Source organism: Macaca thibetana, chromosome 2 (assembly GCF_024542745.1).
Source record: "Macaca thibetana thibetana isolate TM-01 chromosome 2, ASM2454274v1, whole genome shotgun sequence".
Taxonomy (NCBI): domain Eukaryota; kingdom Metazoa; phylum Chordata; class Mammalia; order Primates; family Cercopithecidae; genus Macaca; species Macaca thibetana.
Window position 1 is genome coordinate 44444596 of NC_065579.1, and position 14810 is coordinate 44459405.

The window sequence follows — 14810 nt, forward strand, 5'->3', positions numbered from 1 at the left end:
TCTGGGAGGCTGAAGCAGGAGGATCTCTTGAGGCCAGCATGGGCAACATAGTGAGACCCTGTCTCTACCAAAAATAAAGAACAAGCCAGGTGTGGTGGTGCACACCTGTAGTCCACAGCCACCGTGGAGACTGAGGTGGGAGGACCACTTGAGTGCAGGAATTTGAGGTTACAGTGAGCTGCGATGGTGTCACTGCATTCTAGCCTGAGTGACAAAGCAAGACCTTGTCTCTGCAAGGAAAAAAATCATCCTGTAAAAGTACTTTTTGTTGTATTCAGATTGAGGAGAACCTTTGCTAGAGGTTTGAAAGCAAATCTATGTATTAGCAGAACCAGAAAGTCCTTCCTGTGGAGATGGGACCTTTTCGGGATTGTCATTTTTGGACTTCAGTGCACAAACTTCTCATGATTGAGTTTCGGCTTTTGAGAGCCATGACCAAGTGGTAGGTAGGGCATGAACGAGGAAAACAAATTTCCTGACCTTAGTAAAATGTGTCACAGTACTTTAGGCCCCTTAGCCAAGGCGGGAGATAACGCAAGAAGGAAATGGCAAAAATGTCCTGAAGCAATTTGCATGAAAGTGAGAAAGTGGATAGACAAATGCTGCTCTGCATTAACCGGATCGGCTGTGCCCCCCCACCCTCCCCGACTGCAGGACTTCCTTCACCACTGTGCATTTTCTACTGAGATGCTCTCCTGAAAGCAAGTTTCAGCAAGAGGCTGGAAAGGCCTCTCAGAGGAGGCTGAGCTGGCAGTGATCAGGGAGCCCCTGGGCATTTGGCAGCTGTCCACAGTAAGACCGGCAGATGGAGCCTTCATCTGGCAAGAAACTGGGAAAGCTGGCGGTGTCTTCAGGTGCAAGCTTCAGTGAGAAGAGCCAGTGCTCTGAGAAGACGCACAGAACTACAGAAGCAGCTCCCCTAGGAGAAGGAATGGAGGTTGTGCGCGGTGGCTCACGCCTGTAATCCCAGCACTTTGAGAGGCTGAGACGGGTGGATCACTTGAGGTCAGGAGTTTGAGACCAGCCTGGCCAACATGGTGAAAACCCGTCTCTACTAAAAATAGAAAATATTATCCGGGCATGGTGGAGGTTGTAGTGAGCCAAGATTGCGCCATTACACTCCTGCTTGTGCGATAGAGCAAGACTCTGCCTAAAAAAAAAAAAAAAAAAGGAATGGAGAAAACACAGCCATAGCTCTGGGAGTAGGAACAGAAGAAAGCAAGCTGTCAGTCGGGTTCTTTCTTCTGGAGAAGGCTCTGCGTTGAAGCTGTCTTCTCTCTGAGGCTCAAGAAGCTGAGCATGGAATTAAACAACTCTGTCAACCAAAAATACAATTCTAAGTCCTACGCCGCAACCATCTGAATGGACTCCCTCCTTGGCCAGGGCGCTCTTAAAATGTAACCTCAGAGACTGGTTCCCGCCATGAACGGGAAGTGCCTCATTATACCCGCTGGTATTAACATCAACGCAGACCTTACTGATAAGAATCATTTACCATCTATTCTCTGAAGCCTGCGACCTTTGGTCTCCATAATCCCTTATCTTAACACAGACATTTCCTTTCTATTGATTCCAGGTTTTCAGATAAACTCAACCAATTGTCAACCAGAAAAATTTTAAGTCTACCTATAAGCTGGAAGCGACCCCACCTTTGAGTTGTCCCACCTTTCTGGACCGAACCAATGTATTTTTTAAACATACTTGAGTGAAGTCTCATGTCTCCCTAAAATGTATAAAACCAAGCTGCACCCTGACCACCTTGGATACGTGTTCTTGGGCCTCCTGAGGGCTGTATCAGGGGCCATCGTCACTCATATTTGGCTCGGAATAAATCTCTTCAAATATTTTTGAAAACAGTTTGTCTCTTCATAGCCAACTCTGTGGGCTCGCAGATACCGCCCCTGGTCAGCGGTGTATTCAGTCGCTGTGCCATCCCCCATGTGGCCACAAGAACAAAAGCACCCTCTTAAGCCCAAGTGATCCCGTGGTTACTCCACTGTAACCAAGGTGTCCTTGGACACCTTCATCAAACGGCACTTGCAAGTGGCTCCTCTAGGCTGGGAGGAACGGAGAAGGCACAACACCAGCTCAGCTCACCACTCCAGGAGACCCCCAGGGTAAGGGCGTGAGCACAGGCTCACCACTCCCCCCCCCCCACCACCACCCTTACTTGGTCTGTGAAACTCCAGGGCGAGTCTTTATGGGAAGATGCATTCCTTCCAACATGTCATCGAGTGCTTACTTAGCCATCTCCTTTTCAAGACCTGGGTCTTTCTGCTGGTCCCTGAATTGCTCCATGCCCTTCTGTGCCTTCTGACTGTCCATATGCTCGACTTGTTGGAACATAGGAGCTAGGTTATCTAGAGTTCCGGCCTCTGCCTGAGACAGGTAGAGACTGCGTTATCAGGTGCTGAGGGAGTGCTATGTTCCGGAGGCCAGGTGACATTCCACCTGAGGCCTGGGGACATGGCATTTTGTATTGACTGCTGTCGCTGTTCTCTCTGATGCTGGTTTGGTGTAAGAGACGATAAGAAAGCATCTTCCCCACGAATTGTAGGGAAGTATTTCTGGGCCTAGTCTCCCAAAAGTGCTAAGATTACAGGGGTGAGCCATGGCACCTGGCCACCCTTCTTTTTTTTTTTAGATGGAATCTTGCTCTGTCGCCCAGGCTGGAGTGCAGTGGCACGATCTTGGCTCACAGCAAGCTCCGCCTCCCGGGTTCACGCCATTCTCCTGCCTCAGCCTCCCGAGTAGCTGGGACCACAGGCGCCCACCACCATGCCTGGCTAATTTTTGTATTTCTTTTTTTTCTCTTTGAGATGGAGTCTCGCTCTGTCATCCAGGCTGGAGTGCAGTGGTGCAATTTCCGCCTCCCGGGTTCACACCATGCTCCTGCCTCAGCCTTCCGAGTAGCTGGGACTACAGGTGCCTGCCACCACGCCTGGCTAAATTTTTTGTATTCTTAGTAGAGACGGGGTTTCACCGTGTTATCCAGGATGGTCTCCATCTCCTGACCTTGTGCTCCGCCTGCCTCGGTCTCCCAAAGTGTTGGAATTACAGGTGTGAGCCACAGCGCCCGGCCCTGGCCTCCCTTCTGAGGGCAATTCATGAAGAGGAACTCAGATGTTGAAAGAGGGTCTCAGTCCTGACTCTCTGGCAGAGCCCCAGAGTACCCACTACCCTCACCCAAACAGCCCACCAGTATTTTATTGTTCATTTTTTTTTTTTTTTGAGAAAGAGTTTCGCTTTTGTTGCCCAGGCTGCAGTGCAATGGTGCAATCTCTGCTCCTTGCAGCCTCTGCCTCCTGAGTTCAAGTAATTCTCCTGCCTCAGCCTCCTGAGTAGCTGGGATTACAGGCATGCACCACCACACCTGGCTAATTTTTTGTATTTTTAGTAGAGACGGGGTTTCACCATGTTGGCCAAGCTGGTCTCAAACTCCTAGCCTCAAGTGATCTGCCCACCTCGGCCTCCCAAAGTGCTGGGATTACAAGCGTGAGTCACCGCACCTAGCCTATTGTTCTTTTTTATTTTAATTCCAGCACTTTGGGAGGCTGAGGTGGGAGGATCACTTGAGGCGAGGAGTTGGAGACCATCCTGGTCAACATGGTGAAACACCATCTCTATTAAAAATACAAAAATTAGCCAGGTGTGGTGGCACGTGCCTATAATCCCAGGTACTCAAGAAGCTGAGGCAGGGGAATACCTTGAATCCAGGAAGTGGGGGTTGCAGTGAGCCGAGATCGCACCACTGCACTCTAGCCTGGGCAACAGAGACTCCATCACAAAAACAAAAAACAAAAAAAAGCCTTTTTTTTTTTGAGATGGAGTCTCACTCTGTTGCCCAGGCTGGAGTACAGTGGTGTCATATTGGCTCACTGCAACTTCCGCCTCCCGGATTCAAGTGATTCTCCTGCCCCGAGCAGATGGGATTACAGGCATATGCCACCACACCCAGGTGATTTTTGTATTTTTGGTGGAGATGGGGTCTCACCATGTTGGCCAGGCTGGTCTCGAACTCCTGACCTCAAATGATACGCCCACCTTGGCCTCCCAAAGTGCTGGGGTTTTAGGCGTGAGCCACTGCCCTTGGCCTAACACCTCCTTTTTAAACCAAAAACTTTCTGACCCACTAGTAATGAGACTAACATTATTTTAAAGTGTTTATTTTTTTCTATAATACATTTCATTCAAATCATAAACGTCTGATACATTTTTTTTCTCAAGAACAACTTACACTCATTTGAGATGCTTTTTCTTTCTTTTAATCTTATAGGATGGACAAAGATACACTTTAATGGATAAAAAACATCAGAGTTCATTACAAATACAGCTTCCCAGGCCCCACCTCCAGTGCTTCTGACTGAGCGTGTGGGACACATCCTAGGATCACAAAACTGTAAAACTCCCCCAGTCAACTCCACGGCAGGCAGGCCTGGAACCACCCTTAGTGGAACACTGCTTAGGACTTGTCTGTTATCTACCAGAAGCGATTTCAGAAAATCCAGGAATAATTACGTATACAGAAATAGCTCTTCTATAAAATTTCCATATAAAAATAATGGTATTTATTTACAAAGTCTGAGATACTACAAAATAATATATCATATTAGGTTGTGTACTTCCATCTAATAGAGAAAAGTCTACGTTGGGCAAGTCAGATGTGGTGGTTGCATTTTCCTCTTATCTCTTGTTTAAAATGCTTAAAGCATGTGGCACCATGATGTATCCTTCATGCAGAAAAAAGGAGAACTATATTTTCTGGAAATAAAACCCAATAGCACATAGTCAGAGGAAAGCATCTTCAGATGAAAAGGTGAACAACCTAGTGATTTGGGCTCTCACGGCCCTTTACCCACCGCTTTTTTTTCTTTTTCTTTTGAGATGGAGTTTCGCTCTTGTTGCCCAGGCTAGAGTGCAATGGCACGATCTTGCCTCACTGCAACCTCTGCTTCCGGGGTTCAAGCAATTCTCCTGCCTCAGCCTCCCGAGTAGCTGGGATTTCAGGCATGCGCCACCGCACCTGGCTAATTTTATATTTTTAGTAGAGACAGGGTTTCTCCATGTTGGTCAGGCTGATCTTGAACTCCCAGCCTCAGGTGATCCTCCCGCCTCGGCCTCCCAAAGTGCTGGGATTACAGGCGTGAGCCACCACGCCCGACATACCCACCTCTTTTGTCCAAAACTCAAGGATGATGGCAGTGAACCAAGTGCATGAAGGAACTCAGTATTGAAACGTGATCCCCGGAGTGCAGCCGCCTGGGCAGCCAGTGCGTATGCTTAGTAGGGGGGTTCCATTTTTCAGGACAGAGAGGTTGACCCTGTCACGGTACTGCTGGCAAAAATAGAACTGCAACAAGCCCAGAGGAGCTATTCAGGAGAAAAGTAGCCCCATCGTCAGTGACATTTTAGTATGAAAACCCTGGCCCCAGTGTGAACAAGCACAATCACCAGGCCGTGTGACATGAAGCTTGGCCATGATGAAGTATGGTGACAAATGGCATGCAGTGAGGCATGACAAGGGATGAGTTTTTAAATCCAAACGTGATCTGGGGAAGCTTCCCTGTTATGATTCGACAAGTCATGGGCAGCAGCAGCTGGTGTGTGGAAGGACCAGTTGGTCACTGAACTCCTTGGGTCCCTGCCAATGGCCAGCGTGGGGAGTCCTTGTCTGTGGAGGTCTCAGCCTGGGGTTTTCTGACTTGAGAGAGGCCTAAACCTGACACCACGGCCTCATGCTGGGGCTCAGGAGAGGAGTCCCGCTTCTGCCCCTCAGCTGTTTGGCACTTGGTGACACAGGACTGATGCTAATCCAAAACCTGTCTGGCAGGACTGTGGTGACAGTGTGGCCCTCACGGAGGGAAGCAGCTCTGGGTTTTGGTGCAGGCTCTGCCACAGACAGGCTGAGGGACGGGAAGCAAGTCAAGCTCTCGCTTGCTTCCCATCTTTGCTCTCCCCTATCCCGAGACCTGCGGCGAAGGGGCGAGGCCTGACCCTGAGCGTCAGCTAGTATGGCCTCCGATGCAGCTAGAAGCAGGGAAGACCAAAGTCTAATCTGCTGAAATAGCAAGGGGCAAGACAGCATTGGCTTCAACAGGCCTTTTTTGTAAAGCAAAAGGTAAGATGACAAGATCCGGCCTTGTCTGAGAACAGCTGCACAGAATACACGTTATAAATTAGTACTTTCTCCTATCTCAGCACCCTTGTGAATGGGTGTCAGAGAAGTTTCTGGACCTGTTGGGGACTCCCAGGGCTTAGCCAGATGGTCTAAGTGTTGTTGTGCCCACTCCCTTTTTCTTCTTTAGCATACTGTGGAGTGAGACGTGGAAAAATCGGATCCCAGCGATTATCTAAGCATAACTTCTCAGATACATTTTGGTTAAGGGACTATTTCCTGAGAAATGTTATAATTTATGTGGGTATTGAGCTTGAATTTTTTTTTATTGTAAAATCTTAGGCTGGGCGCGGTGGCTTAAGCCTGTAATCCCAGCGCTTTGGGAGGCCAAGGTGGGCGGATCACACGGTCAGAAGTTCAAGACCAGCGTGGCCAACATGGTAAAACCCCGTCTCTACTAAAAATACAAAAATTAGCCGGGCATGGTGGCACATGTCTGTAATCCCAACTACTTGGAAGGCTGACGCAGGAGAATAGCTTGAACCCTGGAGGCAGAGGTTGCAGTGGCTGAGATCGTGCCACTGCACTCCAGCTGGGGCAACAGAGCAAGACTCCATCTCGAGGGGAAAAAAATATGCAAACATCAGGCTTTTCTCTTCTTAGTAACCATGTTTGGCTTGAGTGGAAGTTTAACCAAACACTGTTATCAACTGGGAATTTGAGGGCAGGGAGGCACATTGCTGAGGGTCATTCAAATGGCATGGTGCAGGCTCCTGATAAATAGTGTGGGTCTTTGGGAAATGCATATTAGTTTTCATCAGTGCTTGGGACCATTGCTTTGGGTGCATGAATATGGGAACCCACTTGGGAAAACGGTTCTTAGAAATCCAGTCATCAGCTTCACCAAAGCCAGCCCATATGCAGAATAGAGATGATCTCTTTGATATAGCCAACAACTTAGAAACACGGAAAATAGTTCTCAATTTCTAATCATTTTTCTTTTTTTCTTTTTTGAGACAGAGTCCTGCTCTGTCACCCAGGCTGGAGTGCAGTGGCAGATCTTGGCTCACTGCAACCTCCACCTCCTGGGTTCAAGTGATTCTCCTGCCTCAGCCTCCCTAGTACCTGGGACTACAGGCGTGTGCCACCACGCCAGCCTAATTTTTGTATTTTCTAATGATTTTTCTACTGCATAGATTCAGTTGGAAAGTAGTGAACCTTTGTTAGAATCTTCTCTTGGTTTACAGAAACTGCTGGTAGCTAACTTTGCTTTGAAGTCTTAAAAGTTCCTGAACAGACTCCAACCTGAAGGCTTGAAACTGGAACAGTGGGGCCTCTGGAACTTAGGAGAGATTCCAAGTGCATGTTATGGGACAGAGTGGCTTGTTAAGAAAGTATAGAGACATCTGTCTTTCCACTGTCTGACTCAGTAAAACTGTCTCTTTCCCAGAGGGGCCTCCCCGGCCACCCCCAGCCAAAGTAGCCTTTCCCAAACGGTCCCACTACGCTGCTGTTTTTTCCACAGCACTCATCAATCTGCACGTGTTCCATCTGTGATCATGTTTCCCCAGTAGGAGGAGAACCCAACAACGGCAGGGCTCTCGCTGTTCCGCTCCAATGCCTGCGCACAGTAGGTACTCAAATGCTTACTAACTGAAGGATGAAATATTAAGATTCACTGTCCAACCCTCACCCCTTACTTACCACTAAGGCAGCACAGTTTTAAGGTCTACTTCACAGACTTGTTGGGCAGGGACAGCCCATTTTGTTAGGGGAGGGAGCTTGATAGTATTAAAGCGCCCTTGAAATGAAATACTTTTTTACAAGCTAAATAGAGCCAGGCGCGGTGGCTCACAACTGTAATCCCAGCACTTCGGCAGGCTGAGGCGGACGGATCACCTGAGGTCAGGAGTTTGACACTAACCTGGGCAACATGGTGAAACCCCGACTCTACTAAAAATACAAAAAATTAGCCAGGCATGGCGACATGCGCCTATAATGCCAGCTAGTCCGGAGGCTGAGGCAGGAGAATCGCTTGAACCTGGGAGGTAAAGATTGCAGTGAGCCGGGATCGCACCACTGCACTCCAGCCTGGCGACAGAGCGAGACTCCGTCCCCCACCCCCCCGCCAAAAAAAAGGCTAAATAGGCTTTTCCCCCAGCGCCCCCCTCTCTGTGTGGTTATGGCAGGAATCGCTGAGGTAGTTCTCATCCTCTGCTAATCCACACTCCCTCCAACACACACACTATGCTAGAGGGAGCCTAAGTCACATCTATACTTGGAGCAACTCTGCTGTCTCTATGACCCAAATAGCCATAAAGAGTTGTGGTTTAGCAGTTACAGATGTCTTGCAGGGCTAAACTGAGCCACTCCTCTGTGAAATATTTCCATTTGAGGCTGGACGCGGTGGTTCACGCCTGTAATCCCAGCACTTTGGGAGGCTGAGGCGGGCGGATCACAAGGTCAGGCGATGGAGACCATCCTGGCTAACACGGTGAAACGCCGTCTCTACTAAAAATACAAAAAATTAGCCAGGCGTGGTGGCGGGCGCCTGCAGTCCCAGCTACTCGGGAGGCTGAGGCAGGAGAATGGCGTGAACCCGGGAGGCGGAGCTTGCAGTGAGCCGAGATCGCCACTGCACTCCAGCCTGGGCGACAGAGCGATAATCCGTCTCAAAAAAAAAAAAAAAAAAGAAATATTTCCATTTGAATTATCTGACAGGAGCTACTTTGTTTTCAAGGTCTGACCCTGGCATTATTTTTCAAATATGGCAGAGTACTTTTATAACTGTAAAATTTGCTAATGGAAGGAGTTATCCTCTTTATCCTGCTAAAATGGCAGAAACCACATAGCTTTTTATTCCCATCACTTCTTTAAAGAAATAAATTGAAGGACGCCAAACATGTGGCCATCCTCTGTAGTTTCTTGGGCGGTGGGTGTGGCTGAGGGGTGGAGGACCGCCATGTTGGCCCCTGCTTTCCCGCCTTCCTCCAAGGCTCACCTTGATCATAAGGCACAAGGTATACAAACACCACAACTGCTCTCACCACAGGAAACGAGCACGTGGAGGAGACAGACTGACAGCGGGGAAGAGGAAGGCAGTGTGGTAGGCACCTGGGGCCCATAAGCGCTGCTGTGTGCCTAGGCGGCACCGGCCTTCCCAGTGAGGGCCAGACACGCAGGTCCTAGTGCCACTGTGCATGTGCTAAATAGAGCCAGCATTTCTTCAGTGAGTGATGCCACACGCTTGAAAGGGGGACAGCCACACTCACCCTCAAGGGGAAAAGGCCCCTTGAACTCCCCACAATCAGTGTGTGCCAGCACCCCGGGGAGGAGTGATCTGTGTATGGCAAGTAACCCCACGTGCCACTATAACAAAGCAGCCTGGGCATTGGAACCACAACTTCCCTCCCGGCAGCCCCCACCTTTTTTTTTTTTTTTTTTTTTTTTTTTTGAGACAGGGTCTTGCTCTGTCACCCAGGCTGGAGTGCAGTGGTGTGATCTTGGCTCTCTACAACCTCCACCGCCTGGGCTCAAGCAATCCTCCCATCTCAGCCTCTTGAGTAGCTGGGACAACAGGCATGCCCCACCACACAAGGCTAATTTTTATATTTTTGTAGAGGCAGGGTTTTGTCATGTTGCCCAGGCTGGTCTTGAACTCCTGAGCTCAAGCAATGTGCCTGCCTCGGCCTCCCAAAGTGCTACGATGACAGGCGAGAGGCGCTGCACCTAGTCCCCAGTTTCCTAACACTGCTTCACTTTAATTTTGTGTGAAATTGTGACTCAGTGCTGAGCTTTGGACCCAGATAAATGTTGAGGGGGAATACAGAAGAGAATTGGCCTTTCTAAACAGCTCAACCCAGTTTCTAAAGGCAAGATTTTACTCCAGTGACATATACTGGTGACCACGACGTCACTCTGTGAGCCAGCCTCAACAGTAACCCAAACACAACGCTGAGGAAGAGACCGTTCCCACCAACAGCACACACCTATGGCTGGGGTGGCTAATGGTGGGGCACCAATAAGGATAAGAGTCTTTGGCGGCTTTTTTTAAGCCCGTATTTTATCAATTTAAAGCATGGGAGTAGCAGAGATGGAGAGTAGAGAAGAAAACAGGTTCCCAAGAACTCTGGCAAGAAGGTTGCTATTTGGTGAAGGAATGATTATCATTAGTGTACCTGTCTTAAATTCTGAAATGCATCTTGGGACCTGCAGTTCAATATTTTGAAGACTACAAAGGTAGCTGTGGCCGTTGGCCTCTCCAGGTCCCTGCTGGGTCCCAGAGATGAGAAAGGGTGAAGTTAGTAAAAGAGGAGGCTGCCCCTTAAAGGATAGTTGGTTTGGAGGGAAATCCCGATCCATGCAGTTGAAATGTCCCCTGCAGGTCCCTGGGGACCTGCTGTCACCTCCCCGGTGTTCCTGACTAGTCTGAGAGGTATGCTCCAGAACCCACGATAAGACCAAGTTCTCTAGAAACTGCCTCTATCTCTGAGTCTGTACTATGGCTTATTTCTGACAGAATGAGACTTTTGTATCAAAGGAGCTCCAGCTAAAGTTGAATGTTTTTCTTTCTCAGTTTTTATGGCCTTATTAAACATGTTTAGCTAGCCAAAGCTTTCTCCTCCTCACCAGGCTCACTGTCAACATGGTGGTGGGGCTAGAAAGAGGCACCACAGGAATAAGCCTGCACTTCCCCCAAGGGATTTAAAAAAGAACCAATTTGGGCCATGCTTGGTGCATCTAGCATCATCTTGGGATAAATCCACATGATTCAGGTCAAAGTTTGGGAGTCAATTTTCCCATTATTATTTGCTCCTTTCCAAGGCCTTAATGTGAAATTCAGGGTCTGGCCATGGTGGCAGATGTCCCTACACTCTTTCATTCAGAGAAGAAGCAGTTGTGAATACACCACTGCAGTATTTCTAATGACATCTTGAGCCATAAACAACATAACTGCACTACCATATATCCAGGCAGTAGGAGTGTTCAGTTTTCCAGTGTTTCTGTGAAACACTAAATATTGGATTAGTTTGAAATGCAACTGACCCCAGGAGTAGGTTCAATAAGGTCATTCTGACTAATGAAAATGTGAAAAAAGGTGACATGTAGAAGGAAACATTGCTGTTCATATTCTTGAAATAGACTTTTCTTTAAGACAAAAGTAATGACATTTGGTTCATCTTCACAAATTGCACACTGGGTGAGAGCATACAATTGCTGCAGGGAACTGTAGGCAAGCAATTTGGTCATAGGAATTTGTCTTGTTTTAAATGAAAAAGCTATATGAAATGCATAGCTTTGATTAACCTAAAGATACATTTTCCCTCTTTATAAAACTCCAGATTTAGGATGCTGGCAAAAGGCAGTGCTGGCAAAGTATTTAATGCACATGGAAATGCTATTCTATTTTGGCTTCCAGAAGTAGCCCTAGTAAATTCTATGCATCAATGCATTGGCTAATAATAATTTCAGTTTTACTATAAATTATCTAAATGTCACTTAAGTACTTAAGAAGTAGCGCTTGCTCCTTTCTAGAAGCTGTCTAAGGCAGCTGATGCATAAAGCACCTTAACTAGACCTCCAACTAGTTCAGCAGTTCAATCTGTGCCCCTCGGCCACAGGACTGCCCTCAGTATCCCTCACTACACAGCTCCCCTCTCGTGGGGACTTTTCATGTTCATTTCCGCCTTGTCAAAGGCAGTCCAGGCAGGGAAGAGAAACGTCAGAAACATGATCGTCAAGGACTGCTCTGTGTAGCAATCTCAATTCTAAGAATAATTACATGGGTGTGAGGAACACAAAAATCCCACCTCACAGAAGATAAATGAGCACACTCACACTGCCAACTCTTCAGGAATTATCCCCACTAGCTCCTCAGAAAGCATGCTTTGTTTGTTATATCATCTACTGCTCTGTTGGCCAGACTTTCATTCACACTATGTTAACTTTCATCTCAATCATCTCAGCCTTCATGTGATTTGCTTATTGTGTTTCTCTAGTTTTCACTGAACACACAGTGCAAACAAAGGCAAAGACTGAAGCAATCATTTCAAAAACAAGAGCTCACACTACAAACACACATGAGCATCACATATTGAAACGTAGGCTTTCTCTTGTCTTTATTCTGGGGAGGAGGAATCCTCCTCATCATCTTCCTCATCTTCATCATTGAACGAACAGGGGGTCTCGCCTCGGGACTCGGAGCAGTGAGAGGCTGCACTGCTGGACTGGTGACTGTTTGGGGCCAGGAACTGCCCAGTTGCTAAGGCCACTTCTGCATCCAAGCATAACCCTTGGTTTACACTAGCAAACAATTAAAAACACACAGGCTCATTAATGTGGTATAAACGGTTTTGTAAAATATAGGAATAAAAACATAGGAAGGAGGTGCCATTGGTGAGATCTGCCACAAACCTGCTCAGCAGGACCTGTGCTGGCAGTAACATGACCCCGGCTCACCCCTACACAGACAGTCAGGGCTCTGGGGTTTGCCTTTCTAACCCTGAAAAAAATACGTACCTTGACTGGGGTAAGGTGGCACCAGTGTTCAGGTCTAAATTTGAAACTGATTGGGTAGAGTTCAGAAGTAGTCCCTGATTTAACCAAGAAGGTCCTGTGGAGATATCTAAAGGAAAAAATGAGAACAAAAAATGTCGGTCCTGCAAGTTTTGTGGCTGCTGTTGTTACAGTCTGAAGAAAGCACAGAAGAGCAAGAACTAAGCTTATTCTTCATGACAGCGAGACAATTCTCTTGCTGTGAGAAGAACCCAGGTTTCTTCATCTTCTTGGAAGAAAAAGAAACTCTAGAACACAAGAGCAGGAAAAAAAAATACGGGAAGGCAGCTTATGGAGAGAAGGTATTCAAATGAAAACACTCACAGGCGCTTTCTTACTCTTTTTCTTAGATAAGCCCTCCAGAGCACAGCCCATGGGATGCAGCCCAGTGTACCATCCTCAATGCCTGGGCTGCCCTCACCACAAAAGACCTGGACTGTGGTGTTGACAGCCAAAGCCAGAAGTGGGAAAAGAGAAAATCAAATCAGAAATACATGAGGTAAGAAGGCCACCCTGCATAGAGGGCAGACAGATCTGTTTTGGCCAAAACCCCTGCCGCAGTGTCTTTTCAGGTGCCTGCTGCTGGTGAACTCAATGCTGCTACTCATCAAATACCTATTCTTTTTCCTGACAAGATTTTTCCTGGTATCCTTTGCTTTCTAATTCAAACTAGCTCTTATTTTTAAAAACTCACATGCAGCCATGTTTTTAATGAGGTGGAGACAGACATTACTGTTTTAGTCTACAGAAAATATTTTGGGCTGGGCACAGTGGCTCATGCCTGTAATCCCAGCATTTTGGGAGGCCAAGGCGGGCGGATCACCTGAGGTTGGGAGTTCAAGACCAGCCTGTCCAACGCGGAGAACCCACCTCCACTAAAAATACAGAATGAGCTGGGCGTTGTGGCGCATGCCTGTAATCCTAGCTACTCGGGAGGCTGAGGCAGAAGATTCGCTTGAACCCAGGAGGCGGAGGTTGCAGTGAGCTGAGATTGCACCATTGCACTCCAGCCTGGGCAACCAGAGTGAAACTCCATCTCAAAAAAAAAAAAAAAAAAAAATTTTTTTGATATCTCCTTGCCATCTTCTTTTCTATACATATACCACATTTCTCCTATGACAACACTGATCAATTCTTATTGTAATTTTACTGGTTTAATACTTCTAATCTTCCCATCTACAGTGTTAGCTCAAAGAAGGCAGTAACTGGAACATGTAAGATCTAAATGTGGCCAGGCGCGGTGGCTCATGCCTGTAATCCCAGCACTTTGGGAGGCCAAGGTGGGCAGATTGCTTGAGCTCAGGAGCTCAAGACCAGCCTGGCAAACATAGCAAAGCCCCATCTCTATTAAAAATACAAAAATTAGTCAGGCATGGTGATACACGCCTGTAATCCCAGCTACGAGAGGCTGGGGCAGAAGAATCACTTGAACCCAGGAGGTGGAGGTTGCAGTGAGCCTAGATCGTGCCACTGCACTCTAGCCTGGGTGACAGAGCAAGACTCTATCTCAAAAGAAAAACAACAAAAAAAAAACCCAAAAAAGTTACTGAATGAATGAGTATAGTTTTGCCAGCTGCCACTTTACAAAATAAGTGGTAGATACATTAAAAGTAATTCCTAAAAAGAAATTATATAAGCCCAAACACATACTCAGAAAATGTAATCTGCCAAAATGAGCTATGATTTAATTTAGTCAAAATCTTTTTGCAATTACTGTACAAAAAAATGAAACTATATGATTTAGATTGGAAACTCTGGTATCCAAACAAGAGGCCATTCCCATATAGGAAAAAAGTAAACTAAATGACTATGCTAATTTTAAAACCGTCTTATGAACCTTTTTCTTTGAGACAGCTGTGGAAAAAAAAGACTTCAAGCCTAAGAAGAATAGCAGACTTTAAATACATTAAATAACAACAAGTCTGTACAAGAAAATAACATTAATGCCAGAATCCTGTGCTGAATATTAATTAGTATATAGAACTATAGAAACCTTCTGTCAGAACACAGCTATTTACTTGTTTGTGAGCATAACACATTACATTCTCTTTTTACAATGGATTGGAAAAGCCTACATTTCTTTCCTATTATCACAGGATCCACACAATGGTTCTCACACTCCCACCCAGGCCATTCTGCC

General features: G+C 46.9%; 1 protein-coding gene across 19 annotated transcripts in view; it reads right to left on the reverse strand.

Moving 5' to 3' along the window:
• Positions 1–4150: 4150 nt before the first annotated feature.
• TFDP2 (transcription factor Dp-2) overlaps positions 4151–14810 on the reverse strand; it is a 202415-nt gene continuing 191755 nt past the window's right edge. For all 19 annotated transcript variants that reach the window (XM_050778118.1, XM_050778117.1, XM_050778114.1 and 16 more), the window contains 2 exons: positions 12635–12740; positions 4151–12418 (listed from right to left, as the gene is read on the reverse strand). In XM_050778118.1, coding sequence (XP_050634075.1) covers positions 12235–12418; positions 12635–12740 — 290 coding nt within the window. In that variant the 3' untranslated portion in view covers positions 4151–12234. The remainder of the gene's footprint in view (positions 12419–12634; positions 12741–14810) is intronic.